This window comes from Neopsephotus bourkii, unplaced genomic scaffold (genome assembly GCF_033783945.1).
Source record: "Neopsephotus bourkii isolate Nb327-2 ecotype Australia unplaced genomic scaffold, CSIRO-AGI_Nbou_v1 NB_1767, whole genome shotgun sequence".
Taxonomy (NCBI): Eukaryota; Metazoa; Chordata; class Aves; order Psittaciformes; family Psittacidae; genus Neopsephotus; species Neopsephotus bourkii.
In genome coordinates this window covers 5,957,573-5,972,868 of record NW_026902241.1, presented here as the reverse complement: position 1 = coordinate 5,972,868, position 15,296 = coordinate 5,957,573, and the positions used below count along the sequence as shown (strand labels likewise).

General features: G+C 37.9%; 1 protein-coding gene across 9 annotated transcripts in view; it reads right to left on the bottom strand.

Annotated features, from left to right (window-relative positions):
* Nucleotides 1–15,296, bottom strand: part of MAP3K4 (mitogen-activated protein kinase kinase kinase 4) — a 72,491-nt gene that overhangs the window by 13,340 nt on the left and 43,855 nt on the right. For 5 of the 9 annotated variants that reach the window (XR_009729289.1, XM_061378630.1, XM_061378623.1 and 2 more), the window contains 6 exons: nucleotides 12,967–13,045; nucleotides 10,266–10,344; nucleotides 8,008–8,104; nucleotides 7,003–7,119; nucleotides 2,572–2,672; nucleotides 1,364–1,444 (listed from right to left, as the gene is read on the bottom strand). Coding sequence is in view for 8 of the 9 variants with exons in the window: in XM_061378630.1 (XP_061234614.1) it covers nucleotides 1,364–1,444; nucleotides 2,572–2,672; nucleotides 7,003–7,119; nucleotides 8,008–8,104; nucleotides 10,266–10,344; nucleotides 12,967–13,045 (554 nt within the window). In the remaining variant the exon portion in view is untranslated. Of the gene's footprint in view, nucleotides 1–1,363; nucleotides 1,445–2,571; nucleotides 2,673–7,002; nucleotides 7,120–8,007; nucleotides 8,105–10,265; nucleotides 10,345–12,966; nucleotides 13,046–13,606; nucleotides 13,696–15,296 lie in introns of all 9 variants that reach the window. The other 4 variants (XM_061378625.1, XM_061378624.1, XM_061378627.1 and 1 more) reach the window with 4 other exon arrangements.

The following is a 15,296-nucleotide window of genomic DNA, read 5'->3' as shown; positions in this document are numbered from 1 at the left end:
CAACCACATATTAAACTACCACTTACAAATCAAATATGAAACTAAAGTAAAATGAGTACTGGCACTTTTCCAGTCATCTCTTACTTGATTCAAGGAAATTAAACGTATGAAATGGAACACTTGTCTGCACTTAGGCTGTAACTAACCACTGACAGATAGTGGAAATATATTAGGGTCACTAAGAGCAGCAAGGAAAGAAGGACAGGTTAAGTTGTGCTATACAGAGATATAAGAGGTTTCTTGGAAAACTCAGTATCTGTTATTTCAGAGATCTAGTGGTACTAGATAACTCCAGCTTTCACGTCTTATCACGAAACAGAATCCTTATGAGTGAGGCTGGGAGAAATCTCAGAGCAGCATTAATTTATCCTCTTCCTGTAAAGCACCAAAATTACGTATCTGTCACTGTTGACTGACAGCAGTCCAACCTGTTTCTAACAGCCTCCAAAAGATGGACATACTGATACTGATACTCCTAAATGACATATTCTAGTGCCCACATATAATTAATACCACTTCATCTACACCAAATCTGCCTCGTTGTTTTAAACCAAAATCTTTGAACAGTAAAACCAGTTCCCACTGCAACAGCCTTCTTGAAATTCTCAGGTTTTCCTTCACTCTTCTTTCCTAGTTTAAACAAACTCAATTCCTTCAATGTTTATGTTCTGAACAAAAAAATAAGCCTTTTAGATTTCAGGAAAACAAAAAAAAAGTACTGTTCTTCCTGTGTTCTGCCTGAGCCACCTAATGAGACCAGATTTCATGTGACAGAAAACTTTCTTCTAATGTTTCATGCGATTCCACCCTGCCAGAACACATGCAAGCAAGCTACACGTATATATCTGTATGGTATAGGAGTCTCATAAGTAACTCACTTTGTTTCATGAAAATAAGCATCAGGACAGAGAGGAAGCACCCCACCACAGCCTTGAATTCAGGAAACAGTCAGGAAGACATGCTGTTAGACACCCACAGTAAGAAAATCCCATACTGCGGGAAGAGATCTCGGAAAGTTAGGAAGTGCTTCCTACTCTCATGCAATTCATAACTGGGCACTGAGCAGGGACAGCAAACGTCCTCAATTTCTATAGTAATAAATGTGCTAATTTTGTAAATACAAACACTGCTAGCATCTTTCAGGAACTGAAAAGTTCTAACTTTCATGAAGTTTAATTTCTCCTACCTCAGAAAGTACACCTTGCGATTTTGTTAGCAATTCTACCTGCAATCACGATTTTGGTTTTTCCCTTTTCTATCTACAAAGCAGTGAAAATCTCTTTACAATCAGCATTAAGATTCAGCCTTTTATTGCAGCATTAGTTCGATAAGTATTACTTCAAAGTGACTCCTAAACACCTACCTTTGGTCTGGTTGATTAAAGTTCTGAGCTCCCAGCTCCGCCGGGAAGAGCCACTTGAATCTCCTTTTGGATATGATGGTTCTAGAGAAAAAATACTGTGAGCATAGAAGTGGCTTTATCTCATATTAAGAATTATGCTACTATATTCAGCAGAACCTGAGATGTTGCATATCAGGACTAATACCCCCTACAAGTATATGAGGCAGCCATATAGCACTGTATGCTGTTGAACTCAAAAGATTACTTATCTTTAGAAAACAAATTGTGAAAGCTATCCTGAAATAGGATTTGATTTATACAGGAGCAGAGATCTCCTTCCCAATTGAGGGAAGCACTTAAAGGCAGGGCACTTAATCAAATATGTAAGAAATTTGAAGGAAAAAAATCTTTTAAAGTTCCTTACAAAAAGACCTGTATTCATTCCAAACTCAGCCAGTTTCCTATTCATACAGATATATAACAGTAAATAAGCATGAGGGAGATAGCATTTTCAACATCTGCTTAAAAGAAAGCAAACAAATCAACCAAAAAAAACCCCACACCTCTTCGCATAAATTTTTAAGGCCATTCTTTCTTCGAAATCCACTTCATTTTGCAGGATGACCACAGTATCAACTCTACTTCACCTGCTTTTTTGTACTTCATTTTAGTTTGCACAGAACACACTATCTTAACAATCAACACTTCAAGGTATTTGATGTAATAAATACCACATATACAGGGACTGGGGAAACCTGAAGGAGAAGCTCTGATTCAGTAGATCAAGTCACACACCCTGTCCCCTCTTCCAGAATGCAAATAACTGCAAGTATTTGTAAGATGAATATTGCAGTGGAAGTTAAAGAACTGGAAGAAAACTTCACTGTTCTGATAGCTCCAGTTCATACCTGGTTAACTGCATTTGGAAAGTTACTATAATTCAGCAATCATGTTACTCATTTCATTTTGGATACTGTAACTTAGTAAGATACCAGGAAATTCCTTCTGCTACAATTCAGAAACAATATGAAAGGCAAGAGAATAGTCGATGTTTCTGAAAATAGAGGAACTTACTCTGACAGTATAAGCCTAGAAGTTAAAAATCTAAGATTTCTGAATGGGAAAAGGTGAAAAAAAAGATTGGAAAGAGGCAGAACTGGAAACAGAAATATGTTAATGGCATAAATCATCTGCACATCCAGGTCACAATCTGTTACTGTGACAATCACCTTCTCGCTCTTCAGTGGGACTGGAATGACGACTAAGAGATCTGAACTGCAACTCGGCTGCTATTGAAGCCAGTCGATCATTTTCAGGGACACTGGAACCCCTGTTAAAAAGAGCCATTGTACTAATTAACTTAGCATTGCACTAAATAACTACTAGTGACAATTTAACTGCAGTTTAAAGAGAAAGAATCTCTGAAGCCTAGGGTATGAACCATGGAAGTAACATGAAAGAAAACCTGATGCCAAGAGGTAAATTAAAAGCTCTTTCTATGCTATTTTTTCCCCCAAATGAAGACTTTTTACATTATTTTACTCATGCCACTCTATGAAAACCCCCTAAGCTTCAAAGCCCAAACTACTTGCAACTGTTACTTGCCCATAACACAGAATGCATTTTAATGACTTGGAACATACTACTAAGACAGCTGCTGCAGGACATAGCTGGTGCCAGGTTTGGATATACCATCAAAAATGATTCAGCTGGATGATAATGTCAGCCACATTATCAGATGAAGGGTGGCAACTGAATTCATATGCTCCTAGTGAGCTGCAAATACAGTCATAGTCCACAGTCATTAAGACAAAACTAGTGGAAAAAGCCATAAGCAAGCTGACAGGAAGGACAGTGTTAAATGACAGCAGCTTGACTATTTGGAAGCCCTAGCTCTTCCAGACAGCACAGAGTAGAATAAGATACCTCAGAGTAAGACCCAGATGAATAAGCATGCTGAACAGAATGGGAAAATAACACTGACAGAAATGAGTCTTAAACCCTTAAATCATCAGGCAACTTTCTCCAGCCCAAGACATTAATCAATCCACTCATGTTTTAGAGCCATCATTCTCTCATGACACTCTTTCTACATTAAGTCCCTTTTGGATAAGGGTCCCTTTCAATTTTTAAAGTATGGTGGGGAAGATGTGTGACCAATGCCTCTTTTAACATAATGCTTTAGAGGTATGAGCTAAACAATACTGGAAAGAGAAGCACTGTTAGATTTCAGTGAAGGATTTAACAACTACAAAAGGATGAAAGATACTTGGCATCACAAAGTGCACACACCTATGAGAGGGCTTCCCTACAGCTCTGAAGTTGCTTCTGAATTGTACCCAATTATTATCTAATAATAGTTTGGGGGGTTTATTAAAGGAAAAGGAAGGAAAAAAGAGAGAGAGAGGGAGAGAGAGAGAGAGAGGAAGAAAAGCCTCAATCTTCATAATCTTAAGAACAGGAGCCAAAACCCAAGTTACCCTATTCCCATGAGAATGTTCTCAATAGAGTGTTTGCTTTGCCTTCCCTACTACTGCCAACTAAATCTTTGAAGTTTGAGGAGGAACTGAACCTGAACTAGTGAGAATACTCAGTACTCTTCAGGAAGTTGTGGTTTTAATCAGCAAGAAGGCTGAGGTTATTCTCAGCACATACAGAGCAACAATTCCAGATACACAAAGACCTTCAAAACAAGCAAAGCTAAACCACCTCTAAAATGAGACAGTAGCTAAACAGAGGACCTTAAGTATTATAGCTTTGAATGCAGGTGTTTAAAATCCATTTCATGCTCATCTCTGCCACCCAGACCTTTCATTGTTTGTGTCCAGAAAGATTGTGTGCATGTTATTAGGCAAAGAAATAGAGTAAAAAAGAAGACGACTTGCTAAATGTCTGCTCAGTCCTGGATAAATATAAAATGATATTAACCCCCAGCTAGCTCAGAAAATGAGTATTAAAGGTCATTAGTATGAACACAGTGCAAAATGAATAACCAACAGAGAGCTTACTGAAAACAACCAGGGACTGCTACTTTGGACTTTGCTTTCTAGTTGTATTACATTGATTTTTAATTTTAATTTTTTAAAGAGAAACCTCAACAGAATTATGGTGGCATTTGTGCACTACACGCTGCCTTGTGCATCTGATTTATCAAGATCCTGCATTCAACTTTTTGTAGATATTTAATGCCTACAATCATGTCATAGGCGCCTAAAGAATTTCTGGAAAGTGTACAAAGTTTCTGTTTCTGTGGTAGCCCAGCAGCTGGGCCCCACACCTTGCATACAGAACCAGAAAACACTCTCTTGATCCAACAGATTCCATTTCAACTTTGACTATTTTAAAACCAAGAATTTGCTATAAATACATCACCTTGCAATATTTTGCCTTCCTCAATAAACAAAATCCCTGAAAACCCACAAAAGCTTCCAAAACTCTGCCTCCGCTTTAATAATTTTTAATAACTTTTTAATTGAATTCTCCCAAGATAATGCAGGGGTTTGAGCAGACCTAGTTAAAAATCCATGCAGTGCTTCGAAAAAAATAATAATCCTGGGACGCTTTATTAACAACCATCAGAAAAGTAAAAACTGAGAGCTTTGAGAAAAATACAAGTCCTTGAATTACAGACCAAGCCTATTTGACTAAAATGCTTCATTCACATCAACTTTTGTGTTACAATCCATAAAAGTATTATGCATTTGATTGCAGCTAAGGAACAGAATTCTCATTTCTTCCTAATGACTATTTTCTTGAACAAGAAGAAACTGTCAAAATGCCGAACTTTACACTTTGATTGGTATTTTTGTGAATGCTCCATCCCTGGCAGTGTTCAAGGCTAGGTTGGACGAGGCCTTGGGTAATACGGTTTAGAGCGAGGTGTCCCTGCCCATGGCAGGGGGGTTGGAACTTGATGATCTTAAGGTCCTTTCCAACCCTAACTATTCTATGGTTCTATGATTCTATTTGTGTAGGACAAATATGCAGAAAACATTAGAAGAATATAACGCTGTATTCAAGTGTGTCAATTTATAAACTTGACGGTTGTGGTATAAAATACCCCCTGACAGAGTGGTACAAAATCACACCAAATCCTGCAAGTATTAAAAGCTAGCTTCCTACCACCCTCTTGAAAAACTAACTTCAAAGATATTCCTTGGCTCAAAGTGCTCTACATATTCTAGGAAAAAAATACCCTTCATATGTTGTGTAGAGACTAATTATTAAATGAACAAACTCTGCATTTTCAAAATCATAAATCCTAATTAACCATCACCCTGTCAGCTTCTAAAGATGCCAGAATCTTCTCAGTGAAAATTCTCTACAACTTTACTTGAAAAGGGCTTTTCAAGTGCATAGAGCTGGAGACTAATAATACGTATAATAAATATAGGTAGTTTGAAAGACAGAAATTCCAGATATATTTCCAACCAAAATAAGGGGCCCAGACTCACAAGGTGTACATCTGGAAGCTACTGTAGAGTGTAAATCACATCTTATCATAAAAATTAATTGAAAAAACCTGCAGAAAAGATTTTTTATTAAAAGTGGTAACTTCCCTCTTAAGAACTTACTGCATGCTTCTGCTGTGCATCTGGAAACAAATCTATAAACCATGATGATTTTGTGCCTAACAACTGAAAATTATTTATTAAAATAATAATAATTCATAATCAAGTCATATCTGAGTTCACTTTGGTCATCATCAAGCTGTTGTCCTTCACTACCTGTTCTTCCTCTTCTCTGTGGCTGTGTGAAACAGATCATATGTCTCCATTCATAAAAATTCCTTGTACAAGTGAGCTTTTGGTACTCTACAGTAGAAATAAAAATCCAAAAAGCTACTTACAAACCCTAAGACAATATCATTGTGTGAATAGCAGGATTTTCACAGTCAGGAGTGAAGGGAAAAAAGAGAGAGGCTTAACAATGGTCTGACTGTGGGATGGGAAGAAAGACCACCAACAGTCTGAAACATAAAGCCAAATCAGAGGCCAAAAAGCAAGAAAGATACTAACCTAGGTCTGACAAAAAATTCACTTGTTACCTCTGCAAACAGACAATACGGGAGTGGTTTCTGTTGCATATCCTGGTACAGGAATGGTTTCTTTCATATTAACTTTATGCTGCATAGCCCTAAGAAGCCAAAGGTGTAGCAAGAAATAAAAAAAACACCTTCCTGAAAGGTTATGTGTTTAATTCTGAGTTTGCACTACATAGTACTTCCAAATATTTATAACAGACAATATCAAAACTGTTAGCTCATATAAAAACAAAAAAAATCCTTGGGTTTATTTGCATCTTACAGTCATCTTAGTGCGAAGTGTTAGTTATCAATACTAATTATTTAGTAAAGTTATACCAATGAACTGACTGCCATATGTTAATTTCACAGACATTTTTACTGAGCAGATTTGTAATCTACATCACAACTGCGCACTTTAACTACCATATGGTTCAGACATTTTAAGTCTGAAAGCAGTCTTACCATCTATGTCTAAGAAGATTTTGCTCAAGTCAAACATGAATGAATGAGCCAGTGGAAGACATGATGGGACGGAAAAACACGGTGCAAATGATCTACTAGGATGCAGGTATGTGGAAAAGTTATATGGGTTATGTAAGTAGAATGAGGCTGCTACATCATGGAGTGGAGCTACCTGGTATCATTTGCACTGCTGATGGGTTTGGGTTGAGCTGAGTCGCTACCAACGGGAGAGGGGCGACTGACAGCTACGCTGCAATGGTTCCGTGCATCACAAGGGACACTCCGCGTGCTGTGGCAAGAAGAAAAACTTCAGGAAACAGTTTGGAAAAAAAAATAATGTATGGAATTGAAGGTTTATTTTAAAACTCAAATTTTGAAGTGTGCATGATAAGGCCTGATTTTAAAGAGTTTTCTAGTACATAAAGACGTAATTCTGTGTCTCAGGACCTTCAGGGGCTGTCAGTACATACAATAATAATAATAATAACCTTTGAAAGCAAAATCTCTGTATCTTTAGAGTAGTGCTAGCTGCTGCCAACAGCTAAGCAACTTCAAACAAAACAACAACAAAGTGTAGAGATGACACTGTGCTGATCTTAAAAAACAATGCCCTCTGATTGTGTAAAAATATGCATGGCAAAGTTCTTTTTGAGATTTTTAAAACTATTTTTGCATTAATTCTCATGTTAACTCTTTCAAAGGTAAGCAAAACCATCCAGTGTTTTAAGTTGCTTCATATCAGGTTGGTAATGATGCAGAAATGCCACCATATTCCAGAATGCTACATTTCAAATAATCTACGCTAAACCACAGAAAGCACTGTTGTGGGCACATATGCAGACATTCAAAGTGGGGAAGGAAATAAAAGTCTTGTTAATGACCGGGTTTCAGTGAATTAAAGCTTGTTACACTAAAACACAGTTCTCAAGAAAGGCAAAGAGGATAAGAATGACTTCAAAGACAGAAAGCATGCATCAATAAAAACTGTAAAATAAAGGGACTAGAGGAGAGTAAGAAACTACATTGTCATTAAAAGCATATTTATACAATTCAGATTGATAACATGCTATTTTTTCCTACTTTCTTTGTCTTCAACAGAAAAGGTGTTACCCTTACTGACAGTCAGCATAGCAGGAGAGGATAAGCCAATTCACAACTCTGTACTAATGCTAAATACCTGAAGCCTTCAGGTGTGGGGATGATAAGATGAGGATTTGGTGGGTCACTATGGCACCGAGGTACTTTTACAGGACGGGGACTGTTTCGATGAATAGCTGTAAATATAAAAAATGTAGAACATTTATTCAGATGTCAGAAAAACACTGTTAGGGCCATTTCAAGACACAAAATTAAAACAAATTCCTATTCGATAAAGCTAAGTATGAACTGGTGCATAATTTTTTCCTATCCTTTAAGAAAAATACGAATTATTCAAATTTAAAATATATCAATTGTATGAATACTTTTCATATTATTGTATCATGTAACTCATCTATAAAATTATGAAAATTTTCCGGAGAATTAAGAAATAGCAATTAGAAGAGCTGTAATTACTTAACTATATCTTCACTATTTCAGCTTCACAGATTAAAGCTTATTTTTTAATATTATTGTAAAATCAATATTAACAAACTAAACTGTTTTAAACAATTTAAATAATTAAAAAACAAACAGCATTATTATGTTCCTTTTCATCAGGATTAGTTTTCTCAGACACTAACAGAAAGCAAAATGAGCTGGGAAAAAACCCCACATATGACAATTCTACCTATATTAATGCCCAACACAACAGTCTGCCCCAAGGAAGTGGTACAAAGGGAGAGGATCAAACCTAAATGAGCCATCAATGTTCTCATGCTTAGCCTGTAAGAGTAGTCTACAGCATCTTCTGCTTTCCTCAACTCCTCCCTCCTCACTAGCCAGAAAAATATTGTGGCAGTCACACCACAAGATGCCCATGAAAATATGAGCCAGCACTTTTTGCCAGCCTAGATTAATCACAGCGAGCTGAGTTTCTGCTTTGTTTGCATTACCAGTAAAAGACACCAGGGCCATGTGTTGGCTGTCCTGTTACAATTCACAAGGACATTAGCAGAAGATCCAGAGGCAGAAACTAACCCAACTGGGGGGACCACAGACTGTTCCTCAAAGGAAAAAGGATAAAACACAAGAGATCCCCTACAGGCAGCAGCATGAACACAGCTGGATCCTCAGCTTTGGGGAAAGAGGTAGAGATCACAGTGGGTTTAAGTCTCTAAAAGGGTATGCAAATGGAACAAGTATTTCTCTTGATCACAAAATAGAAAGGGGTATCTGCAACATCTGCAGCCAGAATACAGTTTATGTTTAGTTACGTATTGAAGCTTCAGGCTGCTGTTCAACTCTGTCCCATGCCATCCTTCTATCTCACCCTCTCTCCACATCTCTGAGCCAAAAGCTGTCAAGCAATTTAGTTTGCATGATCTGCTCTGTCTGCAATAGCATTTATAAGAGTATCTATACTTTTGGATCATCACGCTAGTGATTTACCTAACATGGGCCTTTCTCTGAACAACAGTATCAAAAGCAAATATACAGATTTTACATCACAGTACAGAATTTGCCTAAATTATTCTAGACTATGCTTCTTTCCACAGAATTGGACTGACTTCCATTATGAAAGGTTTCTTAGCTGTAAGAGTTTCTCATCAAAATTATATCAAAACTGAAACTTTCCTGAAATACTGAAAAACCTCCTTTTGCCCAAGTCAAATTAACATGCCTTCTGCCATCAACCCGTTCAGGAAGTGGACATCAGGAGAAAGAAAAGATGACATGCTGTTTTGAAAGCTAAAACAGACAATGGACCTGGGAGTAGGAAGAGGGAAACGGTGCTGAGAAAGAAATACAGAAAAGGGAAACACAGCTGAGGAAACATCCTTTTCTTAAGATAAACAATGAAATATGTTGATTTCACTCTAATGCCAAGGATATTTTTTACACTATGACAAATTTTGTGATTTGGAGAACTATTTCCCACAGCTCTATTGTCAAGCCCAGGGGTATAACTCCTCTGTACCCTCTATAATATAAAGTCCATCAGAAGTGTAAATGTCTACAGCACCATAACGGAATTTTGGGAGAAGGAGCTACTACTGCCTCCTTAAAGTTGTAATCACTTCTTTAGCCAGTCTTTAAAAAACACAATCCTTTTCTACAACATCTGCAACAATTCAAGGACCAAATTAGAGGAAAGCATCTGTAAAGCATTTTAACTTCCTGACTAAAACCACCATGTATTTACATGTCAGGCAATAATGGCTTTGCGTCAACATTCACAAAAAGCTTAAAAATACTTTTATTGGTATTTGTAGCATTTTACAAGTACTTTACAATCAAAATTCTGCAACCATAGCAGCAAAGCTCCAGAATGAAGGCCAGTAACTTCTGCCTTACCAAGGTACAAACCTGTTACAGGACTGTGAGGTTTTCCAATAACATGGCCAATGCACTCATTCATCAGTGCTTGTAAACTCTAAAAAAGACAAACAGAAAAAGCGATGTTTTATGATACAAGAGAGTTAACAGTCATATGCTAAATCTCACAGTAACAAAATTACACTGGTTAAATACATAATCTGTCAAGTAAGCACCCCTACATTTCTTTCAATTACATTAAAATTTTGGATCCACATTAGAGTTTTGACTTCATTGATTTCATTTTTTCTAAGCTATGAAGTCTTACTTTTGTCTTGCCTCTTGACCTTGTCAAAACTATGTAACTGTAAGAACTGAACAACGATACATCATAAAGAACATTTCATAATATAAAGCCAGTGGAACTTAAAAATATCTGTTGTTACTAAAATTAAAACACCAAGCTTACTGGAAAAATGCTGCAGCTACCTTCTCTCCCCAGCCCAAGAAGAAACACCCAAATGGGTGAGAGTATGATGCCATAGACATGCACAAGACAGAAGTCTGTAGAACAACAAATATGAAGCACTACGCATTAAAAGAAATATACTTATCTACCCATGAAGTTAGCAAAACTTTCATGAATCTTTAGTAGTTAAAACCACTGAACTGGTGGTGCTCAGGCAACCTGAGCATAATTAGTAGGTGTACTATTCACTGTGTATGCAACCTCAGACAAGTTACTAAATCTTCCTCTGATTCAATTTACTTGTCAGAAAACCAGGGATAAGATATATCTTCACAATAAGGAAATCAGAATTATGTTCTTTGGTATAGCTGTTATAAAGGCCATTTCTATACACCAGTCATTCAGACTATCAAAACTGCTTCCAGAAATTCAAAAACTTAGCGAAGACCAGAACTTGAAGCTAGTTAAAATAAAAAAAAAAGAAAGAAAAAAGTGTTTTTCCAACCCAGACTGAGCAAGAATTTCAGCTTTAAATCCAGACTGCAATTATTCTATGACACTGGGTATTATCTAAACAAAGGATTAGGATTCACACAGGCATTTCTAGGTGAAATGCTGTAGCCTGTTTTATACAGGAGTCAGATTAATCAGATATTTCAAGTGATGCTCTCCAAGACTGAAATCCAGTTTAAGAAAGCAGAAGTTCAGAAATACAGCTAAGGTTTTGGGTTCCCCCTTTCTCTCCCACTTTTTCAAAGTCTTGTTTAGAAATTGTGTCAACACACAAATAGTTTTGAGCGGCTACTTGAAGCTAAAGTATCAGTGTATTTCAAATACAAGCTTAACTCCGCCATCTAGGCAGACAACCCTTTCTCAGCAACACACACAGGACTAAAGCAAAACTTAGTTGAGAGCTCTTGATAAAAATACATGTGAAAAAAAACTAAACTATATCATTTCTGTATTATGCAAGATTAATGTGTTTGGCGTTTCATAACACATCCTGAAATTAATAAAAATCAGAGGTGCTATCACTCATATTCTGCTATTTTGTGGCAACTGTGCTTTCACTTCCCTGTAGGACTGTACCAAGACCAGAGAAATAAATTCTCTGGATTTTACTTCCACAGGAAAAGGAGGAAGGCAGAGCACAGAAAAAGCCAGTTTTAGTATAGTGGGGCTTTTTTTTCCACAATAAAACCTAAAGAAAGATGTTTTAAAGTATGCTTCACATTGGCACAATTTGAAGAAATACCTTTAAACAGCTGTCACTTTGTATTCATACCCAAACTGAATTCTCGGTGTTAACTAAGAGTCAGAATCTTACTTGAAATTTATTATGACAATTATAAACTGTAATTCTAAAAAAAGCTGCCATCAAATTTCCCAAGAGGCAAAGGAAAATAACCTCCTAAGATGCACCAGCAACTTGTCAGCAATTTGAAAACATTAATGGCAAGGGTCACAAACACACCCTATTCACTACTCAGAATCTTACAAAATAGAGAAGTGTTCTCCTGGAGAAACTAGCTGCTCATGGCCTGGAGAGATGTATTCTTGGCTGGGCTGGAAACTGGCTGAATGGGCAAGCCCAAAGAGTGGTGGTAAATGGTATCACATACAGTTGGTGACTGGTCACTAGTGGTGTCCCTCAGGGCTTGGTGTTAGGGCCAGTGCTGTTTAATAACTTCACTGATGAGCTGGGTGAGGGAATTGAGTGAGAAACAACAGAGGGAACTGGTTTTTTTTTAGTCTGAGAAAGGCTCAGGGGAGACCTTATAGCTCTCTACAAACTACCTGAAAGGAGGAGTAGTGAAACAGGGGTCCGTCTCTTCTCCCCAGCAACAAGTGACAGGACAAGAGGAAATGGCCTCCAGTTGCACCAGAGGAGGCTTAGATTGGATATTAGGAAAAATTTCTTCACAGAGAGGGTAATGAGGCATTGGAACATGTTTCCCAGGAAAGTGGTGGAATCACCATCCCTGGAAGTGTTCAGAAACCACATAGATGAGGCCCTCAGTGATATGGTTTAGGCGTGGCACTCCTGGGGTAATGGTTGGACTTGATGGTCTTAAAGGTCTTTTCCAACCCTGCTGACTCTGTGATTCTATGATTTTATGAGATCAACATCAACAGTAATATACAACAGCAGTTGTTTCAGACAGCACTTATATTCAGACATTGTTTTATAAAAAACATCACTGAAAACATATACTGATAGCTTCACAAGCACTCAGAAATAATCAACAAGCAGAATAACTTATTCCATACCAAGAAGTCATCTTCTGGCAGAGCTGAAATAAATGCTGGCTCAATGGCTTGAAGAAAATCAAAACCTTGAGTTGCCCACCTATCTCAAAGAAAAATAAAAGACAGAAAATTAATTGCTCTTTGGCTAAAGCTATCATGAGAGTTTCAACAACATCTAAGAACAGTAAATGGCAGTTAATTATTTTTCCACTGGAAAATATGATAAAATCTTTGTAATAAAATGGATCAAAATATAAGAGGTAAAATATTTAATCTGTATTAGTATTTGCCCAGTTATGTTCAGGTAAACTCTGATTTTAGCAAGGACACTGACAAATAAAGTAAGCAGGCCATGCTATGTATCTCAACCTATAATAGGTGCTACCTACAGGAACAGTATCATCAACTCCCTTGTAGTATGTTTCAGAGCAACAAGCCAAACCACTATGTTCCCTGCCTAAATTCTCCTTTCTGAAAAAAACACTACTAGTGATTTCATGACTATCTGATCAGTAGTAACTGGGCATCAGTGGTTTCAGGGCCTGCATTTGTAATGTAAAACAAAAACGTAACTTGGCTAGAGAAAGTCATGTCTTCAGTCACCTGCTCTTCCCCTCACTGCCTCCTCTTAGGCCTACTAGAATTAGTAGCTGCAACCTACAAAATGCAAGTAGAATCATAGGATATCCTGAGTTGGAAGAGACCCACAAGAATCCTCAGAGTCCAACTCCTGACTCCACGCAGGGCAACCTAAAAATTAAACAGTATATATAAGAGCATTGTCCAAATGCTTCTTGAACACTGACATGCCTGCAGCCATGACCACTTCCCTAGGAAGCTTGTTTCACCCTGTCAGTGAAGAGCTCTTTCCTAGTAGCCAATCTGAACTTCCCTTAACACAGCTTTAAGCTGTTTCCCATGGTCTACAATGCTTCCCACCTCACATGAGGAAGTCATAGACAGCAATGAAGTCATTCCTCAGTGTCCTCTTCTCTAAGCTGAGCAAACCTGGTATCCTCAACCACTCCTCATTAAGTCTTACCTTCTAGTCCTTTCACCATCTTTGTTGCTCGTTTTTAAACACACTGAAATATTTTTACATCCTCCTTGCACTGTGAAGCCCAAAAGTGCACACATATTCAAGGTGAGGCTGCACCAATGGTAACTATCATGGGACAATCACTTCTTTCAGCTGGCTAGCTATGCTGTGCCTAATGCAACCCAGGATACGGTTAGCCCTTTTCACCACCAGGGCATATTGTTGACTCACATAAAGGTTACCATCAATCAGAACCACAAAATCCCTTTCTGCAGGGCTGCACTCTGACCTCTTGGCCTCTGATCTACATGTACATACAGGATTACACCACCCCAGTTGCAAAATCTGGCACTTCTTAGATTTCAGAAGATGACTGCCCAGTACTCATAATCTATCAAGTTCTTTCTTGTAAGATCTCTGTACCTTCAAAGGGAATCAACAGCTCCTCCTAATTTAGTATCACTGTCAAACTTACTTATTAGGGATTCAAATCCCGTGTCCAGATCACTGATAAAAGCATTGAAGAGAACTGGGTCTAAAATTGAGCCCCAGAGAACATCTGTCAAGTATTACCCCATTTGCTTCAATCCTTTGAGCCCAACCAGTCAGGCAATTGTTCACCCATCATATTGTGCACATCTACCTGTATGCTGGCCATTTGGTTCAGGATATTGTGAGACACAGTATAAAAAGTTGTCAAAATAATAATTAAGAAAGACACAAAACCCCAACCATGTCTATTGCCTTCTCTTTGTCTACTCAGCATGTAACCTTGTCATGAAAGTATATTTAGCTAGGAAGGCACAGCTTGCCCTCCATGAACCCACGTTAACTTTGACTGATGATGACACTGTCTTTGAAGCATTTTTCAATAACTCCAAGAATGATCTTCTCCATAATTTTCCCAGGAACTGAAGTGAGACTGACAGGCTACAATTACCAGGGTATTCTTTTTTGCCCTTCTTGAAAATTGGAATAATGTTTGCTACCTTGCAGTCAAGAAGGACCTCTGCAGATTTCCAGCCACCGATAAATAACAGAGGGAGGTCTTGCAATAATACTGGCCAACTTCTTCAGTACCTTGGAATTAATTACATCAGGCCCCACAGCCTTGTGTGTTTTCTACTGCTGCAGCAAAACTTGTTTAAGTTGAAAGTCAGCCAGGGGCTCATCACTCCCCTGGTCGTGGTACTCCAACCCAGGACTCCAGGAGCCCCAGGGTCCACCAGTTGTGTTAAAGACAGATGTGAAGAAGGCATTACACATCTCTGCTTTAGCTTCATCCTCCTTTTGCTGTTAACATACTTGACAA